General features: G+C 47.9%; 1 protein-coding gene across 1 annotated transcript in view; it reads right to left on the bottom strand.

Annotated features, from left to right (window-relative positions):
• TMEM156 (transmembrane protein 156) overlaps nt 1-20,593 on the bottom strand; it is a 146,104-nt gene extending 125,511 nt beyond the window's left edge. The window contains exon 1 of the mRNA XM_069202097.1: nt 20,428-20,593. Within this exon, the coding sequence (XP_069058198.1) occupies nt 20,428-20,527 (100 nt within the window). The 5' untranslated portion in view covers nt 20,528-20,593. The remainder of the gene's footprint in view (nt 1-20,427) is intronic.
• Nucleotides 20,594-22,323: the final 1,730 nt, after the last annotated feature.

Raw genomic sequence — 22,323 nt, 5'->3', positions numbered from 1 at the left:
AGTTGGGGTTGTCACTAGTTAACCCAATTGTGGGAGTTCCATTCCCTGAAGAAATTAAGTGATCAAACTGATACTGGGGAAGGTACTGGCATTAATGGATCAGAGAAGGACATTTTTAAAAGAAACGTCTGTGAGTTTTAGCACTCTTCAGCGTCCAACGCACTTTCTGAAGCAGTGTCAACCTCCTTTCAACAAATAGTTTCAGATATTTGCCATTCTGTGGGATCTGCTATATCTAGCTCCTTCACTGTGCCAAGGGAGGCAAAAAAGTGCCAAAAGGTAAGTAGATGGTAGAGCAACATAAGATGCAGGAGCATGAATCTGGTTGTGGTTTAATTCAGCATGGTGAAATGGATCCGCATTCCTTGGGTTGAGTCTCATATGAATTCAGGTGCAGATCAAGCCAAAAGGCGTTATAAATACACAAATAATTTGTGTATGGATGATTTTTTTTGATGGCATATATATTATAAAGATGACAATATTAGAAATGTAGCAAAGAAAGTAAAGGTGGATAAACTGCGAGATGTAATTCTGTGTACACAGGATAACCCAATGTTCAACCCTCAGTTGATTTAACATCCTACTTCTGCAGAGTAGTTTCCTCTGTCTTTCACAGATAATTATATTAAGGCCAGGGTAATATCTCCTATTGATAGGGCCACTAGGACCAAAATGTGGGCAGAGTGCCCTAGGACAAGCATTTTGAGGAGGTGGGTTTAACTCCAGAACTCCAGTGTTGAATCAAAAAAGTCTGACTTTTCTAGGTGGAGGGGGAAATGACCCCAGGAAAGGAGAGGACAGGACCTTGTCTTCTTGCCAGTATAAAATGCTGGATACCTTTGGTCCTCCAGCTAGGATTCCCTGCTCTGCTGAGCAGGAACAAATTCAGGGGTAATATTATACCCTGAACAAAATTCTAAATAAGCCCAGATGGCGGTATTTTCTAAAATACACCAACGCAGGATTATCTTGAGAGACAGAAGGGGCTATTACTGAGGAAGCACCCTAAATTGAGAAACTTGACTGGATAGGAGGTTGGCTTATCTGCTCAGGGTTTCCTGTTTACCGATGAATTTATAAGCGAAATGGGTTGGTACAGGCAAGCTTTTTCTTCCTTGGACCAAGTGCCCTCCTTATTAATGAGGGTATTTAGTCGGATTTTCCCCAGGGCTGGTGGATGCAGCGGTCGCTTCTTTACTTGGTCAAGCTTCTTCAGACTCTACGACAACTGTCAGTTTAATTATTCCAGACCTGTGTACTTCCCACAAAGAAGAAGAGGAACATGCTTTGGCTTCTTTGTAGGACAAACAAAGGGGAGTGATAGCCCAGGGTAAGGGTTCCTTCCATTCCCCTAGCAAAAGGTTGGGGGCAGGTTGTCTCTTTTTGTTTTGAAGTGGCAGCTTGGGTACTAGAAATAGAAACAGTGAGCAGAATTCACATAGACTTTTATGCCATTCCATTTCCGGATTAGCTCCCTGTTCCAAAGCAGTTTTCTCAAGAGGGAATATAATTTACTTCTATAGAATTGTAGGTGTGCTCTTTTTTAAAGAAGCAATATAAGATTGTTGCAGACATCCTATAGGCTTTATCAGCAATATATTTTTGGTGCAAAAGAAGAACAAGAAATTGAGGCAGGTAATAAACGTGAGAGGTCTTGATCAATTTGTGCTTTAAAGACATTTTACGAAGGAAACAGTAATCAGGATATACTTCTTCCAAGGACTGGATGACGAGGTTGGATTTAAAGGATGCATATTTAATGGTGCCTATTTTTAAGGGTCACCAGAAGTATTTCCAATTCCTGTGGCAGGATCAAGTGTATAAGTTCAGGTCCCTGCCTTTAGTGGTCTCCCCTCTGCTCCTTGGTACTTCACACACACGTTAAAACCAATTGCTGCATGTCTCAAGCCCAACGGCCTTAGAATTGTAGTTTTTCTGGGTTATATGTTTTTCTTGGGTCAGGAGAATAATCTTCTGGTGAAACAGGTTCAAAAAGCAATAGACAATAAAAAAATTGGACTTCATCATAAACATGGAGAAGTTAGGCCTAGTACCATCAAAGAAAATTAATTTCTTATGTTTGTTGGTGGATTCAGACAAAGGGGTGTTGATGCTCCTGAACTCAAAGGTCAAAATTAGCAAAAGATCACAAAGGGCCACATTGACTGACCCTCACATTTCCCTCACACACCTAGCAAGATTGGTGTGTTTCCTGCCTTCTTCACCAGGCAGTTTTCCATGGCCTTTCCATTATAGAGCAATGCAGAGGTTAAAAAGAAAACACTTGTAAAAGGGCCTGTCTTATTCTCAGATTATTCAGTTAGACAGAGTAGCAAAGGGGGAAACAGGTTGGTGGTTAAGCCACACAGAGGTATGCAACGGGCAAGCCATCATACCTAGATCTAGTATTACAGTCAAATGCAAGTCTCTAGGGATGGGGTGCAAAATGTGATACATTTTGAACTACAGGAAGATGGTCCAGGAGAAAGTTGTTAATGCACATAAATTATTTGGAGCATCCAGCAGTTCATTTTGTAATACAAAGTCTGGTGAAAGGCAGGATAAGATGAGTAATACTCCTCCTTTTACAGACAATATGACTGCTGGTAGGGACATTAAGTTAGGAGGCACAAGAGCAAAACTATTGGTGGAGTTAGCCAAGGCGCTTTTGCTTCTAGGTGGGAAATTCATTGAAAGCAGAGTATCTTATAGGACAGTCGTACCTGGTTCTAGAACGGTACTAGCAGAGTCTTTACAACAGCAGCTAGTAAAGTTTAGATGTGCAAGTCTTCAGAAAACTACAAATAATTTGTGGACCGTTCAATGTAGATCACTTTGCCTCCAGGCTAACAAGACAGTTGAAGAGATTTTTCAGCTGGAGACAAGATCCGTAAGTTTTTACTTCGGACGATTTTCTCCAAGATTAGTTATGGGGGATTCAGTATGCGTTTCCTCCCTTTGCAATGATTTCCAGATGTCTGGCCCAGATACACAGGCAATCAGTGAGTGGTGTGGAGCAGCCAGCCTGGTTCCCAGCTCATCTCTAATCCCATTCTTCACACAAATTTTGAGAAGCCTTTATGGAAACAATCACGGTCTTGGTATTCAGGGCATGTTAGGTCTGGTGGCTTGGAATCTTTCAGTTATCCCAGCTCAGCCCCAATTCCGGAGGAGTACTCTAGTTTGGTGACCTTGCATAACCAACCAATTAAGGTTATAAAGGGGTCCTCACATACAGTCTTTGTGGCATGCTTCATCACTGAGTCCTCTCACCCAAAAATGATAGTACATCTGGCTAGCCTCAACCAGGAAGTCTGGGATCTCTTGGATATTGTAGGAATGGAGAGACATAAAATTATCTAGTGTGCAATCATATAAAGTATTTTTAATGATGGCCACCTTGATCAATGATCTTTGCATCCTTTATTCCGGTCTACATGTTACGGCCATCATTGTGTTGCCTCTGTAGTCAAGTGGCTTTCAACAGGAGCATAACTATCCCCAAACAATATGACAGGAATCCAGTAATGACTCCAAATTGTAAATATAATTTTAGTTTTTAATGCACAGACATGCACACACTCATATAGGCTTGCATACAAATTTTATTATACATCATTTATTTCTTTTTACCCTCCTGTTTCAGATGACCAATGTATCCTCCCATGTATATAAGCCTGCATGAGAAAATGGGTTAAACGAGTAATGGCGTTTCCAGAGGCAGGTTAGGCTTACTTTAGAGTTTATTCAGCTAGGGAAGCTATGCCCTCTAAACCTTTTAGTTGGAGTTAAAATGTAGGGTATTCTGAATTATACAGATTGGTCTAGGGTAATAACTTTTAAGATCTTTTGTTGTTAACCCGTTGAACATGCAGCAATGACAGTAGTTAATATCCTTTGAACATGCATAATATGAGTTTCTTTCTTGTAATAAAATTGCAGATTCTCCTAGCCTGTTGGGAAGGACAGCCCTGATTTTATTAAAGACAAAGCGGCTGGTAGTATCTCATCACAGTCAATGTACCCACCCTGGGAATTATGTTTTTATATGTTTTGTTTATATCTAGTGTGGATTTAATTGTTTTGCTCATTGTCATTTCCTGTTTGAGAACAGGATTATGGGAATTGTAGTTCTTTAAATGTCTCTGAAAATAAACAGCAACACAATAGACTGAATACTATTTGCCTCTTTGTATTTAATAAAATCAGGACTCTCCTTCACAATTGGCTAGGAGAATCTGCAGTTTTTTCTAATAACCCAGTTCACAATTTGCACTGAGACACAAGAACGTTTATGCATAGTACTGCAGTTTAAGCCAAATGATACACCTCGATTTCAGTATAATATTGAACACAAGCATTAATGTTGCAATGATGCATATCATCTTTTAATTTTCAAACTGCTAGGATTTACCCTTAAAAAACTTCTAATGTGGAACTTGTACTCTTCAATTCTCAACTAATCTGCCTTCCACTACAATACACAACTAGCTGCAGCCTGCTTTGACAAGTGTAGAGTGTAAGGAAATGTCTCCTTGGCATGGTTACCCCCTGACTTTTTGTCTTTGCTGATGCCAAGTTATGATTTGAAAGTGTGCTGAGGCCTGCTAACCAGACCCCAGCACCAGTGTTCTTTCCCTAAAACTGTACCTTTGTTTTCACAATTGGCAAACCCTGGCATCCAGGTAAGTCCCTTGTAACTGGTACCCCTGGTACCAAGAGCCCTGATGCCAGGGAAGGTCTCTAATGGCTGCAGCATGTCTTATGCCACCCTGGGGACCCCTCACTCAGCACAGACACACTGCTTGCCAGCTTGTGTGTGCTGGTTGGGAGAAAAATGACTAAGTCGACATGGCACTCCCCTCAGGGTGCCATGCCAACCTCACACTGCCTATGGCATAGATAAGTCACCCCTCTAGCAGGCCTTACAGCTCTAAGGCAGGGTGCACTAAACCATAGGTGTGGGCATAGGTGCATGAGCACTATGCCCCTACAGTGTCTAAGCAAAACCTTAGACATTGTAAGTGCAGGGTAGCCATAAGAGTATATGGTCTGAGAGTCTGTCATACACGAACTCCACAGTACCATAATGGCTACACTGAAAACTGGGAAGTTTGGTATCAAACTTCTCAGCACAATAAATGCACACTGATGTCAGTGTACATTTTATTGTGAAATACACCCCAGAGGGCATCTTAGAGATGCCCCCTGAAAACATACCCGACTTCCAGTGTGGGCTGACTAGTTTTGCCAGCCTGCCACACACCAGACATGTTGCTGGCCACATGGGGAGAGTGCCTTTGTCACTCTGTGGTTAGTAACAAAGCCTGTACTGGGTGGAGGTGCTTCTCACCTACCCCTGCAGGAACTGTAACACCTGGTGGTGAGCCTCAAAGGCTCACCCTCTTTGTTACAGCACCCCAGGGCACTCCAGCTAGTGGAGATGCCCGCCCCCTCTGGCCACGGCCCCACTTTTGGCGGCAAGGCCGGAGGAGATAATGAGAAAAACAAGGAGGAGTCACTGGCCGGTCAGGACAGCCCCTAAGGTGTCCTGAGCTGAGGTGACTCTGACTTTTAGAAATCCTCCATTCTGCAGATGGAGGATTCCCCCAATAGGATTAGGGATGTGCCCCCCTCCCCTCAGGGAGGAGGCACAAAGAGGGTGTAGCCACCCTCAGGGCTAGTAGCCATTGGCTACTAACCCCCCAGACCTAAACACACCCCTAAATTGAGTATTTAGGGGGGCTCCCAGAACCTAGCAAGATAGATTCCTGCAACCTGAAGATGAAGAAGGACTGCTGACCTGAAAGCCCTGCAGAGAAGATGGAGACACCAACTGCTTTGGCCCTATCCCTTCCGACCTGTCTCCCCACTTCAAGAAAAACTGCACTAGCGACGCATCCCCCAGGGTCCAGCGACCTCTGAAGCCTCAGAGGACTACCCTGCATCTAAAAGGACCAAGAACTCCCGAGGACAGCGGCTCTGCTCCAAAGAAGAAACAACTTTGCAACAAAGAAACAACTTTTAAAGGACTGCACGTTTCCCACCGGAAGCGTGGGACTTTCCACTCTGTACCCGACGCCCCCGGCTCGACCTGCAGAGGAACAACACTACAGGGAGGACTCCCCGGCGACCCTGTGAGTAGCCAGAGTTGACCCCCCTGAGCCCCCCAGTGACGCCTGCAGAGGGAATCCAGAGGCTCCCCCTGACCACGACTGCCTGCTTCCAAGAACCCGACGCCTGGTAAAGACACTGCACCCGCAGCCCCCAGGACCTGAAGGATCCGACCTCCAGTGCAGAAGCGACCCCCAGGTGGCCCTCTCCCTTGCCCAGGTGGTGGCTACCCCGAGGAGCCCCCCCTCTTGCCTGCCTGCTTCGCTGATGAGACCCCTGGGTCTCCCATTGAACTCCATTGCAAACCCGACGTCTGTTTGCACACTGCACCCAGCCGCCCCGTGCCGCTGAGGGTGTACTTTTTGTGCTGACTTGTGTCCCCCCCGGTGCCCTACAAAACTCCCCTGGTCTGCCCTCCGAAGGCGCGGGTACCTACCTGCTGGCAGACTGGAACCGGGGCACCCCCTTCTCCATTGAAGCCTATGCGTTTTGGGCACCACTTTGACCTCTGCACCTGACCGGCCCTGAGCTGCTGGTGTGGTAACTTTGGGGTTGCCCTGAACCCCCAACGGTGGGCTACCTTGGACCCAACTTTGAACCCTGTAGGTGGTTTACTTATCTGCAAAACTAACAAATACTTACCTCCCCAGGAACTGTTGAAAATTGCACTGTCTAGTTTTAAAATAGCTTATTGCCATTTTTGCCAAAACTGTACATGCTATTTTGCTGATTCAAAGTTCCTATGATACCTAAGTGAAGTACCTTTCATTTGAAGTATTGATTGTAAATCTTGAACCTGTGATTCTTAAAATAAACTAAGAAAATATATTTTTCTATACAAAAACCTATTGGCCTGGAATTGTCTTTGAGTGTGTGTTCCTCATTTATTGCCTGTGTGTGTACAACAAATGCTTAACACTACCCTCTGATAAGCCTACTGCTCGACCACACTATCACAAAATAGAGCATTAGAATTATCTCTTTTTTGCCACTATCTTACCTCTAAGGGGAACCCTTGGACTCTGTGCATGCTATTTCTTACTTTGAAATAGTACATACAGAGCCAACTTCCTACATTGGTGGATCAGCGGTGGGGTACAAGGCTTTGCATTTGCTGGACTACTCAGCCAATACCTGATCACACGACTAAATTCCAAAAATTGTCATTAGAAACTGATTTTTGAAATTTGAGCTATTTTTCTACATTTTTAAAAGTCCTGCTAGGGCCTTGTGTTAGTCCCTGTTAGCATTTGTTTTAGAGTTTAAAAGTTTTGTAAAAGTTTAAATTAAGTTCTAGAGATAGTTTTAGGTTCTTAAAAAGTATTCCAACTTTTAGAAACATAATGTATGCTGCAGAAGAGATAGTGATGGAACTCAACCTCACCCCTTACCTGCATCTTAGGATGTCAGAGTTAAGGTCTCTCTGCAAAATCAAAAAGATAAAGACTGGTTCAAACCCTACCAAAGTACAGCTCCAGGAGCTCTTGGCAGAGTTTGCTAAAAACAACCCCTCTGGTGATATCTTCACAGAGGGGGAAGCTAGTGATGTGGAGGATTTCCCACCTCCAGTCCTAGATAGGGAGGCCAGGGTTTCTCAAACCCTGTCTTCACAAGTGATAGTCAGAGATGCTGATTCTCTCACAGGAGAGTCCAACAGCTCTGCAAGCATTGAGGGCAGCCTCAATGAAGATGACCTCCTGTTAGCCAGGATGGCAAAAAGATTGGCTTTGGAAAGACAGATCCTAGCCATAGAAAGGGAAAGACAAGAGATGGGCCTAGGTCCCATCAATGGTGGCAGCAACATAAATAGGGTCAGAGATTCTCCTGACATGTTGAAAATCCCTAAAGGGGTTGTAACTAAATATGAAGATGGTGATGACATCACCAAATGGTTCACAGCTTTTGAGAGGGCTTGTGCAACCAGAAAAGTAAACAGATCTCACTGGGGTGCTCCCCTTTGGGAAATGTTCACTGGAAAGTGTAGGGATAGACTCCTCACACTCTCTGGAAAAGATGCAGAATCCTATGACCTCATGAAGACTACCCTGATTGAGGGCTTTGGATTCTCAACTGAGGAGTACAGGATTAGGTTCAGGGGGGCTCAAAAATCCTCGAGCCAGACCTGGGTTGATTTTGTTGACTTCTCAGTCAAAACACTGGATGGTTGGATTCATGGCAGTGGTGTAAATGATTATGATGGGCTGTACAGTTTATTTGTGAAAGAACACCTGTTAAGTAATTGTTTTGTTTCAATGATAAACTGCAACAGCATCTGGTAGACCTAGGACCAACTTCTCCCCAAGAATTGGGAAAGAAGGCGGACCATTGGGTCAAGACTAGGGTGACCAAGACTTCCACAGGGGGTGATCAAAAGAAAGGGGTCACAAAGACTCCCCAGGGGAAGAGTGTTGAGACATCCAAGGGAAAAAGCAAAGAGTCTTCTACAGGGCCCCAAAAACCTGCTCAGGAGGGAGGGTCCAAAGCCTCTTCACAATCCAATTTTGGGTACAAGGGTAAAAACTTTGATCCCAAAAAGGCCTGGTGTCGTAGCTGTAATCAGCAGGGACACCAAACTGGAGACCAGGCCTGTCCCAAGAAAGGTTCCACTTCAAACTCTACTCCAGCTAACACTGGAATAGCCAGTCTCCAGGTGGGATCAACAGTGTGCCCAGAGTAAATCAGGGTTCACACTGAAGCTACATTAGTCTCTGAGGGTGGGGTGGACTTAGCCACACTGGCTGCCTGGCCCCCTAATATGCAAAAATACAGGCAGCAACTCTTAATTAATGAGACTAGTGTAGAAGGCCTGAGGGATACAGGTGCCAGTGTCACCATGGTGACAGAAAAACTGGTTTCCCCTGGTCAATACCTGGCTGGACAAACTTATCCAGTCACCAGCGCTGACAATCAGACTAAAGTACATCCCATGGCTATGGTAACTTTAGAGCGGGGAGGGGTCAATGGACTGAAACAGGTGGTGGTCTCCTCAAATATCCCTGTAGACTGTTTGCTTGGAAATGACCTGGAGTCCTCAGCATGGGCTGAGGTAGAACTCAAAACCTGTGCAGCCATGCTGGGTATCCCCGAACTGGAGTGTGTCAAGACAAGGGCACAGTGCAAGGCTCAGGGTGAAAAAGTGGTGTTGGAGCCTGGAAAAAGGGCCCAACCCTCCAAGAGAAAAGGAAAGAAGACTGGGGAACCAGCTTCAACAGAACAAGAGAAAGAGAACCTCTCTTCCCAGAAAGAAGTTCTGCCCTCTGAGGGAACTGAGCCCATGGAGTTCGAACCTTATCAGGTTGAGCTCTTAGGCCCAGGGGGACCCACAAGGGAACAGTTGTGTAAGGGGCAAGGAACCTGTCCCTCTCTTGAAGGCCTTAGGCAGCAAACTGCTGAAGAGACCAAAGGAAAGATCATTGGAACACATAGAGTCTATTGGGAAGATGGGCTACTCTACAGTGAGGCAAGAGATCCCAAACCTGGTGCCACTAGGAGAGTGGTAGTGCCTCAGGAGTTTAGGGAGTTCATTCTAACCTTAGCTCATGATATTCCACTTGCTGGGCATTTGGGACAAACCAAGACTTGGGAAAGGTTAGTTAACCATTTCTATTGGCCCAACATGTCCCAGAAAGTAAAGGAGTTTTGTGTCTCCTGCGCCACCTGTCAAGCAAGTGGTAAGACAGGTGGACACCCAAAGGCCCCCCTCATTCCACTTCCAGTGGTGGGGGTCCCCTTTGAAAGAGTGGGTGTGGACACAGTGGGTCCACTTGAACCTCCCACAGCCTCAGGGAACCAGTATATCCTAGTGGTAGTGGATCATGCCATTAGGTACCCTGAAGCAATTCCCCTTAGGTCCACTACTGCCCCTGCAGTAGCAAAAGCACTCATTGGTATCTTTACCAGAGTGGGATTTCCTAAGGAGGTGGTGTCTGACAGGGGTACCAACTTCATGTCAGCATACCTGAAGCATATGTGGAATGAGTGTAGGGTGAATTACAAATTCACCACACCATACCATCCACAAACCAATGGTCTTGTAGAAAGATTTAACAAGACACTGAAAGGCATGACATGATCATGGGGCTCCCTGAAAAGCTCAAAAGGAGATGGGATGTCCTCTTGCCATATCTGCTTTTTGCCTACAGAGAGGTGATCAGAAGCGAGTAGGGTTTTCCCCCTTTGAACTTCTGTTTGGCCACCCTGTCAGGGGACCACTAGCTCTTGTAAAAGAAGGCTGGGAGAGACCTCTTCATGAGCCTAAACAAGATATAGTGGACTATGTACTAGGCCTACGTTCCAGGATGGCAGAGTACATGGAAAAGGCAAACAAAAACCTTGAGGCCAGCCAACAACTCCAGAAGATGTGGTATGATCAAAAGGCTGCTATGGTTGAATTTCAGCCAGGGCAGAAAGTCTGGGTTCTGGAGCCTCTGGCTCCCAGGGCACCTCAGGACAGATGGAGTGGCCCTTACCCAGTGCTAGAGAGAAAGAGTCAGGTCACCTACCTGGTAGACCTAGGTACTAGCAGGACCCCCAAAGGGGTGATCCATGTGAACCGTCTCAAACTCTTTCATGACAGGGCAGATGTGAATCTGTTGATGGTAACAGATGAGGACCAGGAAGCTGAGAGTGAACCTTTCCCTGATCTCCTCTCCAGACCCTAAAGATGGCTCAGATGATGGAGTGATCTATTCAGCACTCTCTCTGGCCAACAGCAATCTGTCTGTAGGAAAGTCTTACAACAGTTTGCTGAGCTCTTTTCCCTAACCCCTGGTCAGACACACCTGTGTACCCATGATGTTGACACAGGAGACAGCATGCCTGTCAAAAACAAAATTTTCAGACAGTCTGACCAAGTTACGGAAATCATCAAAGTGGAAGTCCACAAGATGCTGGAATTGGGAGTCATTGAGCACTCTGACAGCCCCTGGGCTAGCCCTGTGGTCTTAGTCCCCAAACCTCACACCAAGGATGGAAAGAGAGGGATGAGGTTTTATGTGGACTACAGAGGACTTAATTCTGTCACCAAGACAGATGCCCATACCATTCCAAGGGCAGATGAATTGATTGATAAACTAGGTGCTGCGAGATACTTAAGTACCTTTGACTTAACAGCAGGGTACTGGCAAATCAAAATGGCACCAGGAACAAAAGAAAAGACAGCATTCTCCATACCTGATGGGCACTATCAGTTTACTGTTATGCCATTTTGTTTAAAGAATGCCCCTGCCACCTTCCAAAGGTTGGTGAATCAAGTCCTTGCTTGCTTGGAGTCCTTTAATGCAGCTTATCTTGACGATATTGCTGTCTTTAGCTCCAGCTGGCAGGATCACCTGGTCCACCTGAAGAAGTTTTTGAAGGCCGTGCAAGCAGCAGGCATCTCTATAAAGGCATCCAAATGCCCGATAGGGCAGGGAACTGTGGTTTACTTGGGACACCTTGTAGGTGGAGGCCAAGTTCAGCCACTCCAGCCCAAGATCCAGACTATTCTGGATTGGGCAGCTCCAAAAACCCAGACTCAAGTCAGGGCATACCTTGGCTTGACTGGCTACTACAGGAGGTTTGTGAAGGGATATGGATCAATAGTGACACCCCTCACAGAACTTACCTCCAAGAAAATGCCCAAGAAGGTAAAGTGGACTGTAGAATGCCAACAGGCCTTTGACACCCTGAAACAAGCTATGTGCACAGCACCACTTCTAAAAGCACCAGATTACTCCAAGCAGTTCATTGTACAGACTAATGCCTCTGAACATGGGATAGGGGCAGTTTTGTCCCAAACAAATGATGATGGCCTTGACCAGCCTGTTGCTTTCATTAGCAGGAGGTTACTCCCCAGGGAGCAGCGTTGGAGTGCCATTGAGAGGGATCAATGCCGTCTCCTCTTCTTGTTTCAACACCCTCCGCATGCTCCGCAGGATCTTCAAGTGGATTCCAACAGGAACCAGGAAGACGGTGACTCAAGCCCTCGTCAGTAGCAGACTTGACTACGGCAACGCACTCTACACAGGCATCCCAACGAAAGATATCAAACGACTCCAACGCATCCAGAACGCATCCGCCCGCCTGATCCTCGACATACCCCGCCGATGTCACATCTCCCCCCACCTAAAGGACCTCCACTGGCTCCCCGTGGAAAAAAGGATCACCTTCAAACTCCTCACCCACGCACACAAGGCACTACACAACACCGGACCCACCTACCTGAACACCAGACTCAACTTCTACGTCCCCACACGTCAACTCCGCTCTGCCAACCTCGCCCTCGCCATCGTCCCCCGAATCCAGCGCAAGACCTCTGGCGGCAGATCCTTCTCCTTCCTCGCCGCCAAGACCTGGAACTCTCTCCCACCTCACTACGCCAGACCCAGGACCTCCTCACCTTCAGGAGACTCCTCAAGACATGGCTCTTCGAACGCTAGCAGCACCCCCACGCCTCCCCAGCGCCTCGAAACCCTGTCGGGTACATAGCGCGCTTTATAAATTCACTGATTGATTGATTGATTGATTGAGGCCTTTGCTGTGGTTTGGACCCTGAAGAAGCTGAGACCATACCTCTTCGGTACTCACTTTGTAGTTCAAACTGACCACAGACCTCTCAGATGGCTAATGCAAATGAAAGGTGAAAATCCAAAACTGTTGAGGTGGTCCATCTCCCTACAGGGAATGGACTTTATAGTGGAACACAGACCTGGGACTGCCCATGCCAATGCAGATGGCCTTTCCAGGTTCTTCCACTTAGAAAATGAAGACTCTCTTGGGAAAGGTTAGTCTCATCCTCTTTCGTTTGTGTGTGTGGGGGGGGGGTTGTAAGGAAATGCCTCATTGGCATGGTTACCCCCTGACGTTTTGCCTTTGCTGATGCCAAGTTATGATTTGAAAGTGTGCTGAGGCCTGCTAACCAGGCCCCAGCACCAGTGTTCTTTCCCTAAAACTGTACCTTTGTTTTCACAATTGGCACACCCTGGCATCCAGGTACGTCCCTTGTAACTGGTACCCCTGGTACCAAGGGCCCTGATGCCAGGGAAGGTCTCTAATGGCTGCAGCATGTCTTATGCCACCCTGGGGACCCCTCACTCAGCACAGACACACTGCTTGCCAGCTTGTGTGTGCTGGTGGGGAGACAAATGACTAAGTCGACATGGCACTCCCCTCAGGGTGCCATGCCAACCTCACACTGCCTATGGCATAGATAAGTCACCCCTCTAGCAGGCCTTACAGCCCTAAGGCAGGGTGCACTATACCATAGGTGACGGCATAGGTGCATGAGCACTATGCCCCTACAGTGTCTAAGCAAAACCTTAGACATTGTAAGTGCAGGGTAGCCATAAGAGTATATGATCTGGGAGTCTGCATTACACGAACTCCACAGCACCATAATGGCTACACTGAAAACTGGGAAGTTTGGTATCAAACTTCTCAGCACAATAAATGCACACTGATGCCAGTGTACATTGTATTGTGAAATACACCCCAGAGGGCATCTTAGAGATGCCCCCTGAAAACATACCCGACTTCCAGTGTGGGCTGACTAGTTTTTCCAGCCTGCCACACACCAGACATGTGGCTGGCCACATGGGGAGAGTGCCTTTGTCACTCTGTGGCTAGTAACAAAGCCTGTACTGGGTGGAGGTGCTTCTCACCTCCCCCTGCAGGAACTGTAACACCTGGCGGTGAGCCTCAAAGGCTCACCCCCTTTGTTACAGCGCCCCAGGGCACTCCAGCTAGTGGAGATGACCGCCCCCTCCGGCCACGGCCCCACTTTTGGCGGCAAGGCCGGAGGAGATAATGAGAAAAACAAGGAGTCACTGGCCAGTCAGGACAGCCCCTAAGGTGTCCTGAGCTGAGGTGACTCTGACTTTTAGAAATCCTCCATCTTGCAGATGGAGGATTCCTCCAATAGAATTAGGGATGTGCCCCCCTCCCCTCAGGGAGGAGGCACAAAGAGGGTGTAGCCACCCTCAGGGCTAGTAGCCATTGGCTACTAACCCCCCAGACCTAAACACACCCCTAAATTGAGTATTTAGGGGGGCTCCCAGAACCTAGCAAGATAGATTCCTGCAACCTGAAGACGAAGAAGGACTGCTGACCTGAAAGCCCTGCAGAGAAGACGGAGACACCAACTGCTTTGGCCCCAGCCCTACCGGCCTGTCTCCCCACTTCAAGAAAAACTGCACCAGCGACGCGTCCCCCAGGGTCCAGCGACCTCTGAAGCCTCAGAGGACTACCATGCATCTAAAAGGACCAAGAACTCCCGAGGACAGCGGCTCTGCTCCAAAGAAGAAACAACTGTGCAACAAAGAAACAACTTTTAAAGGACTGCACGTTTCCCACCGGAAGCGTGAGACTTTCCACTCTGCACCCAACGCCCCCGGCTCGACCTGTGGAGAAACAACACTACAGGGAGGACTCCCCGGCGACTGCGACCCTGTGAGTAGCCAGAGTTGACCCCCCTGTGCCCCCCCACCGACGCCTGCAGAGGGAATCCAGAGGCTCCCCCTGACTGCGACTGCCTGCTTCTAAAAACCCGACGCCTGGTAAAGACTCTGCACCCGCAGCCCCCAGGACCTGAAGGATCCGACCTCCAGTGCAGAAGCGACCCCCAGGTGGCCCTCTCCCTTGCCCAGGTATTGGCTACCCCGAGGAGCCCCCCCTTGCCTGCCTGCTTCGCTGAAGAGACCCCTGGGTCTCCCATGGAACTCCATTGCAAACCTGACGCCTGTTTGCACACTGCACCCGGCCGCCCCTGTGCCGCTGAGGGTGTACTTTTTGTGCTGACTTGTGTCCCCCCCGGTGCCCTACAAAACCCCCCTGGTCTGCCCTCCGAAGAAGCGGGTACCTACCTGCTGGCAGACTGGAACCGGGGCACCCCCTTCTCCATTGAAGCCTATGCGTTTTGGGCACCACTTTGACCTCTGCACCTGACCGGCCCTGAGCTGCTGGTGTGGTAACTTTGGGGTTGCCCTGAACCCCCAATGGTGGGCTACCTTGGACCCAACTTTGAACCCTGTAGGTGGTTTACTTACCTGCAAAACTAACAAATACTTACCTCCCCCAGGAACTGTTGAAAAGTGCACTGTGTCTAGTTTTAAAATAGCTTATTGCCATTTTTGCCAAAACTGTACATGCTATTTTGCTGATTCAAAGTTCCTATGATACCTAAGTGAAGTACCTTTCATTTGAAGTATTGATTGTAAATCTTGAACCTGTGATTCTTAAAATAAACTAAGAAAATATATTTTTCTATACAAAAACCTATTGGCCTGGAATTGTCTTTGAGTGTGTGTTCCTCATTTATTGCCTGTGTGTGTACAACAAATGCTTAACACTACCCTCTGATAAGCCTACTGCTCGACCACACTACCACAAAATAGAGCATTAGAATTATCTCTTTTTTGCCACTATCTTACCTCAAAGGGGAACCCTTGGACTCTGTGCATGCTATTTCTTACTTTGAAATAGTACATACAGAGCCAACTTCCTACATAGAGTGCCACCCAGCCTTTATTATACATAGTAGCACATACACAACCGGAGGGCCAGGTGCCACCCGAAGGTATAAATAAATGCTGAGTGGTCGCATATGACTTACTCAGACATACTCAGTGCATTGTGTCTGTGTGCAGTGATTAGAGGTACTGCGCGCAATACCTTGAGCAGCCTTTTGCCCCTGCTGCACAACCTTACACTGGCAATGAGGTCGGTGGAACCCACATTTGCAGGGGACTTTGCATCAAGCCGATGTCCTGGCTGAGCTGTGCACTAAGATCAGTGCTGTGGCCCGACAAGGACCTCTCCGCCACACAACCCGTCTGCCAACAAGAGGCTATGGTGCCAGTCGCAGCTCGTGCTAAGCTGAAGGGGCGGGCAGCACGCGCTGGGGGAGAATTAGATTAAATAAAAAATCATTTAAAAAAACAAACACTTACTTCCTCTGTCGCGCACCGCTCCTCTCTCTGTTCCTCGTCGACTGCAGGCACAGTCTCCCAGACTGCCCTGCGGCCAATTCTGACACTGCTCAATGCAGCATCAGGATTGGCTGGGAGTGCCCAGCCAGAGCGCTCCCAGGCAGACTGTAAGCCTGTGCAGGCTCTCTCCAGCCCAGCAACAGAGCCCTGTGCACATGTGTGTTTGGCCGGCCCAAGATGGCCAGCCAAACATACATGCTCTCTGAGGTGAAGTGTATAACACTCCCCCTCAGTGCACGTCACTCGCGTGGCCCAGCCCCTTTTCCCAAAAAACGATCATAAATGCAGTTTATGATCGTTTTTTGGGTAAAGGTTTGCAGCTGCTGCTGCTGGCAGGGTAGCAACGCTCCTCCACCCTTATGGAGGAGCAGCCGCCCTTGTATGGCGCCCCACCCGCAGGTGGGTGAAGTGCAGCCAGGGTCCGAGACTGCGCCTGCATTGTATGCCCCCACTCTGCATTTGATTCTGCAATGCCCACGTGGGCGGCACAACCCGGGGCCTCAAGGAGACTGCTGTGGCCCCACAGTAGTGACCGCAGAGCCACCTGGCAGTTGAAAGCTGCACCGCATCCCAGCCTTGAAGTCGACAGATGAAGCACATGGCTCGTGGTGAAGCCCAGAGGATGCAGGCAGGCTGGTGCTGCTGAGGGCGTGTTAGGGCGAGGCAAAGCCCACCCTGGAGGAACCTGTGTGAGACTTCCAGATGCCTGAGTTGCTGGAAGCCAGGTGTAATGAAGTAAGGACATGGCACTAGATCTGTTGTGAAGTTGATCCACAAGCAGCATACCAACCTGGTGAAGTGTTGAAGGAGGGAGAAAAAGGGTCTGACAGCACAAAAGCATTTTAAAGACTGTAACTGAGAGTGTACTGATAAGTGGTACCTGATAGCATCACAGACATCCTGAAAAGGCCCTGGTTCTGCGTTACCATGGGTAGAGGGTGAAAAGAGTGGAGAATCTTAATGGAGCTCGTTGGTTCTCAAAGCTAGATCTTAGGTAACCACATTCTCAACTCATGCAGGTCTTCACAGATATGAACGCCTCAAATATGGAATTTCATCCATTGCAGAAGTCTTTCAGGATGTCATCCGGGAAACCCTGTCCGGGTTAGTCAACGTGCTGAATGTGAATGACGACATCTTGATATACTCTGACACCTTAGAAGACCACTAGATGAGGCTAGGGGATACACTAAAGAGAATAGCGGACTGTGGGCTGCTCCTCCACACACAAAAGTGCTCATTCTACACAAACATTGTTGAATTCTTCAGATACCACTTCTCCAGCAATGGACTGAAGGTTGCCCTAAAGAACGGAGACATCATTAGAACAGCGGCTGTCCCACAAAATGCGTCGGAGGTGAGGAGCTTCCTGGGGATGGTCAATTACTGTGGGTGGTTTATCCCCAATGTGGCTGCTCTATTAGAACCCCTCTGGGCCCTGACTAAGCACCACTGTCCCTGGGAGTGGGACAGCAGAACCGACCATCGTTCAGGATGGTGAAAGAGGTGCTCCTAGAAGATGCAACAATGGTGTACTTCGACCACAGACACAGAACAGAACTGGTGGTGAATATGTCCCCCTTGAACGTTGGTGCTGTAAAGCTGCAAGAAAAACAAGAAGAGTCATGGGTTCCCATTGCCTATGCCAGCAGGGCCTCCACTGACACAGTGACCCGGTATGTCCAGATCAATCGTGAGGTTCTGGCAATTCGATGGGCCTGCCAACATTTTCACCTGTATCTCTGTGGGCAGAAGTTCCGGCCACAAACCATTGATTCCCCTCTTTGCTGGCACTGCCAGAAACGGACCACCGTGCATCAAGCAATGGGCCATGCATTTCCAACGGACCAGGGGTAAATAACCCAGCAGGCTACCTGTCCAGGTACCCAGTAACACCAAGTCGCAGCAGCACCACGGAGAAAGACAAAGGTGCTGAAGAATTTGTGAGAATGATAGCCCATGAGGACTGCCCAAGAACTCTCTCTCTAGAAGAAATCCAAGAAGCCACTGAAAGCGTTACAAGCATCTCCAAAGCAAAAGTGGCACTCCACAAATGACAAAGGCACAACTTCCTAGACAGTGCAAAAGCCCTTACTGCTGACGAGCAAGCGGCGATCAGCCAAATGTGGAGAATACAAGATGAGCTAACCATGAACAAAGAGAGTCTACTAATTTGGGGACCACAGACTGTGATGCTGAGAAGCCTGTGGGCAAAAGCGGTCAAGTTGGCACACCAGGGACACCAAGGCATTGAAAAGAACAAAGCCCATCTCAGAGACAAGGTGTAGTTCCCTGGCATGGGACAATGGGTTGATAAGATGGTCCGAGGCTGCCAATCCTGAGCCATCATGAGTAGGGATCCACCAGCTGCCCCAGTAATTACCAAAGAAGCCTGTCTAACACCATGGTCGTGTATTAGTGTGGACTTTAGCAGTTTTCCTGGTAGCAGGCTCGCAGCTGTAGTGGCAGACAGCCATACCAAACACCATGTGATGGAGCTAGTGTGATCTAGAGCATTTGCATTTGTCAAGCCTGCGCCAGAAAAGATATTTTCATTACTAAGAATTCCAGACGAGATAAAAACAGAGCTTGTGTTGGAAAAGATATTTGCATTACTGGGGATTCCCAACAACCTAAAAACAGACAATGTACCCCTCTTCCAGGGGCAGGAATTACAGTCGTATCTCCACAGTTTGAACATAAGACATCGAAAGGTGACCCAGCAGCAGCCCCAGGCTAATGGGAATGTAGAGTGCTTTATACACACCCAGAACAGAGCACTACGGATCGCAGTAGAGCGCAGAGAATTCTTAGAGGGTCATTACGACCTTGGCGGGCGGCCGTGTGGCCGCCAATGCGGCCGCACTCACGCGGCCTTCATTATGACATTCCCGCTGGGCTGGCAGGCGCAAACCAAGTTTGCGCCCGCCGGCCCAGCGGGAATGAGGCCGCAACATAGGAGCCGGCTCCTAATGGAGCCAGCGGTGTTGCGGCCGTGCGACGGGTGCAGTTGCACCCGTCGTGCTTTTCACTGTCTGCTATGCAGACAGTGAAAAGCTGGCCGGGGCCCTGTTAGGGCATGGGCAGTGCAGGGGCCCCCAGGGGCCCCAGGACACCCCTTACCGCCAGCCTCTTCCTGGCGGTGCAAACCGCCAGAAACAGGCTGGTGGTAGGGGGGTCATAATCCCCAGGGCAGCGATGCTTGCAGCGCTGCCCTGGCGGATTATCACCGCCAGGGCTAAAACGGCGGGAAACCGCCGGCCCCGGCGGTGACCCCGCGGCTCTACTGCCGCAGTCGTAATAAGGGCCTCCGTACCGCCAGCCGCCAGGGTCGTAATGACCACCTTAGAGTGCTGCCTGCACCGGTACCTGAAAGTCTACCGGCAAATCCCACACAGCACCACAGGGTGTGCCCCAATTTACCTGCTCCTGAGGAAATGTGCTCGAGAAATCACCCCGGCTAGGCCCATCTGGAGCTCTGCAGTCAGTGACGTCCAAGCCGCACAAGAAAAGCAGAAAACCACGAGAGACCATGCATGTTACATCCCAGTCAAGTGAATAACCGGTTATTGTTTCACAATAGTAAAAGCCGGGAGGGATGTAAAGTGCCGCCCGCCCTCTACCATAAATTGTAGCACATAAACAACTGGAGGGCCAGGTAATGGGCTACCGGGGGGGCGTTGGGCCTTCTTTCGCAACACCCTGCCTCTGAGCTGGATTCACCTCACATCTTAATGTGTGAAGCGGTCTCTCTCCACAGCTCAGGTCAAGGCTGTGGTCTCGACAACCTTATTAACCTTAATGTTTTTAAGGCATAAAACTGTAAAGTTTTTAACGTGTACTCCGTATACGATCGGCTATTGCAGCATGTTAACAGTTAAAAGCATAGAGTAAAATAACGGAATCACTTTTTCATCCCAGCACTCCCGATTGCGGCGGGAGACTGTTTAACCCAGCAATCACACTGTTTACATTCCCCTTGCTAAAAAGAACCCCCTCTTCAGTACCAGCCCAAGTGAGAAAATAACTTCCTTTGATTTTTGTTCTAAATTTCCCCACTCATCTATCTCTTCCCAAATATTGGCATGTATGGTACATATTATGGGCTTGCATTTAATAGTCAGCTCAACCAGCGGGTCCACCTGCCAGTGACTGGAAAAGAACCACAATGTAACAAAACAAAGGCCGGCATTTTGCAAGAAGATAGCGGTTTCAGAAGATTCCAAACCTGCTCGCCCCGTTCCCCCATTGCACTCCGCGGCGCGCGGACTGGAAAATTGCCCACTGCTTGCCACGCAGAGCACATATCTTCGAGTGAGAGGCGGCCTGTGGCATCAAACCCTACCTTGGTGCGTCTTGAACAGCTCGGGCAGGCAGATGATGAACATGATGCCTACTGCAGTGAGGAGTTTTGTGAGCGTGGACTTGGCGCCGGACCTGCACATGTTACGCTGTGAGACTGTAAGGCGCTTCCTGTTTCAGCAAGTGTCTTAAGTGAAGTCGAAGCCGCCGCTTTGTTCGAAGTCATTTCCTTTTTGAGCGAAACTTTTTTTTTGTGTCCACAGCTAAGCTTTTTTTTGCATCGAGTTCCATCAGCTAAGGTTTCTTTCTTACCGTCATCAATTTTCCACGAAGATAGCCAAATTTCATAACCATTTTGTTTTTTTTATCTGAGCAACAGAAATGAAAATATGATTTTAGGATCAGAAGCATAGTGAAAAAAGTCTAAGCACCATCGCATGCCTCCTGCATAGCCAACTACAGGTTATCATGCGCGTTGTCCTACTGGAGGCATGGTCCCAAATAAAATAAAAACATCTTACAGAACGCTGATTCCGCTGAACAGTCACTAAATAGTAAAAAAAACAACGGGGCAGTAGAAGTTAAACACGTACATTGAGGTGAAAGATCACGGCCTACTCACAAAACAACGTTTTCCTATAAATAGATATGGTTTACACCTGCCAAATTTGCAGGTGTAAGTAGTAAGTCACGACTACTCATAGAAGAAATATTTATGAATATAGTGTCAGGTTATATAAAATGCACCAGTGGCAGACCTTTCGTAATAGTGCTGGGCAGTTTTGCAACTGCGTTGAACCAACATTACGCGGCCGGTACCAATTGGTGTTTTTTTCCACTGACTGGCTGACTCAATGCAGTTTTTTGCACAGTTGCACTATCATTATAAACGAAAGCAACACTGCAGACCTAATTATTGTTCCAAGAGCACCAACGTCCAAACACATAATGTGAAGTTTTGTCAGTTGCTATTACGATTTGACCCGGTAGCGGTAAAGCATACACACCTCCGTGTTATCATGGTGTGTATCAGACTTTCCATTCGAGCACACGAAGTAATCTTGAATTATGGTCACCACAAGGCAACGAGTTTTAGAGCAGAGCGGCGCTAAGGGCTCATTATGAAATGGGCCGCTTAACTAGAATATGCCCAATTACGTCAAAAGTGACTCGTTAGAATTAATCACGGGGTTCCTTGTTTATACACGACTACCGGTTAAAGGGTGCTTTTCTGTTATAAATAAAATGCCACAGTGAAAAACAAACTTTGACAAAGCCAGTAGGACTGGCTTAATAATGCCATCGTATAAAATTAGGGGCTTCCACAAATGAGGTTTTCTTCATTGCATGTGCAAATATCACAATAAAGCCTGCCCTACTGGCTTTGGCAATACTGGAATAAAGTAGCGGAAAATTAATTTTGTATAGAATACATATAGGTGATATAGAATTGATAAAGAACAGTGTGATGCTGCTGCATTACAATGGAAGCACTTAGTGGATGGCAGAATTATACACTAAACAGCCAATAGTACAAGGTGAAAGAGTGATAGTGTGAGAAAGGGCTTCTTTTGACATGGTAGACCCCCACTTTTTGCCTGGTATATGATGTTGTTTCAAACTGTGTTTGCCCAGGGCACCTGATAAACAAGTTCCCAGGGCAATATCTCTTTCCTCAACACTGTACTATGTTTGTATGTGTGGTATGTATAAGTCCCTTGTAAATGGTACCCCTGGTACCTAGGGCATGGGTACTGAAGAGGGGTCCCCAGAGCACAAGCACCAAATGTGCCACTCTGAGAGGCCCCACACCGCCTCATGCAGACTGCCATTGCAAGTGTATGACAAGGTATATTCAAAAGTTGTAAACTCGATATGACACTCACCCAGAATGCCATGCCCACTAATATTGCATGCAATATAGGTGGGTGCACTATAA

Source organism: Pleurodeles waltl, chromosome 1_2, assembly GCF_031143425.1.
Source record: "Pleurodeles waltl isolate 20211129_DDA chromosome 1_2, aPleWal1.hap1.20221129, whole genome shotgun sequence".
Taxonomy (NCBI): domain Eukaryota; kingdom Metazoa; phylum Chordata; class Amphibia; order Caudata; family Salamandridae; genus Pleurodeles; species Pleurodeles waltl.
Note: the sequence above shows the minus strand (reverse complement) of the source record. Positions and strands in the feature narration are given on the sequence as shown.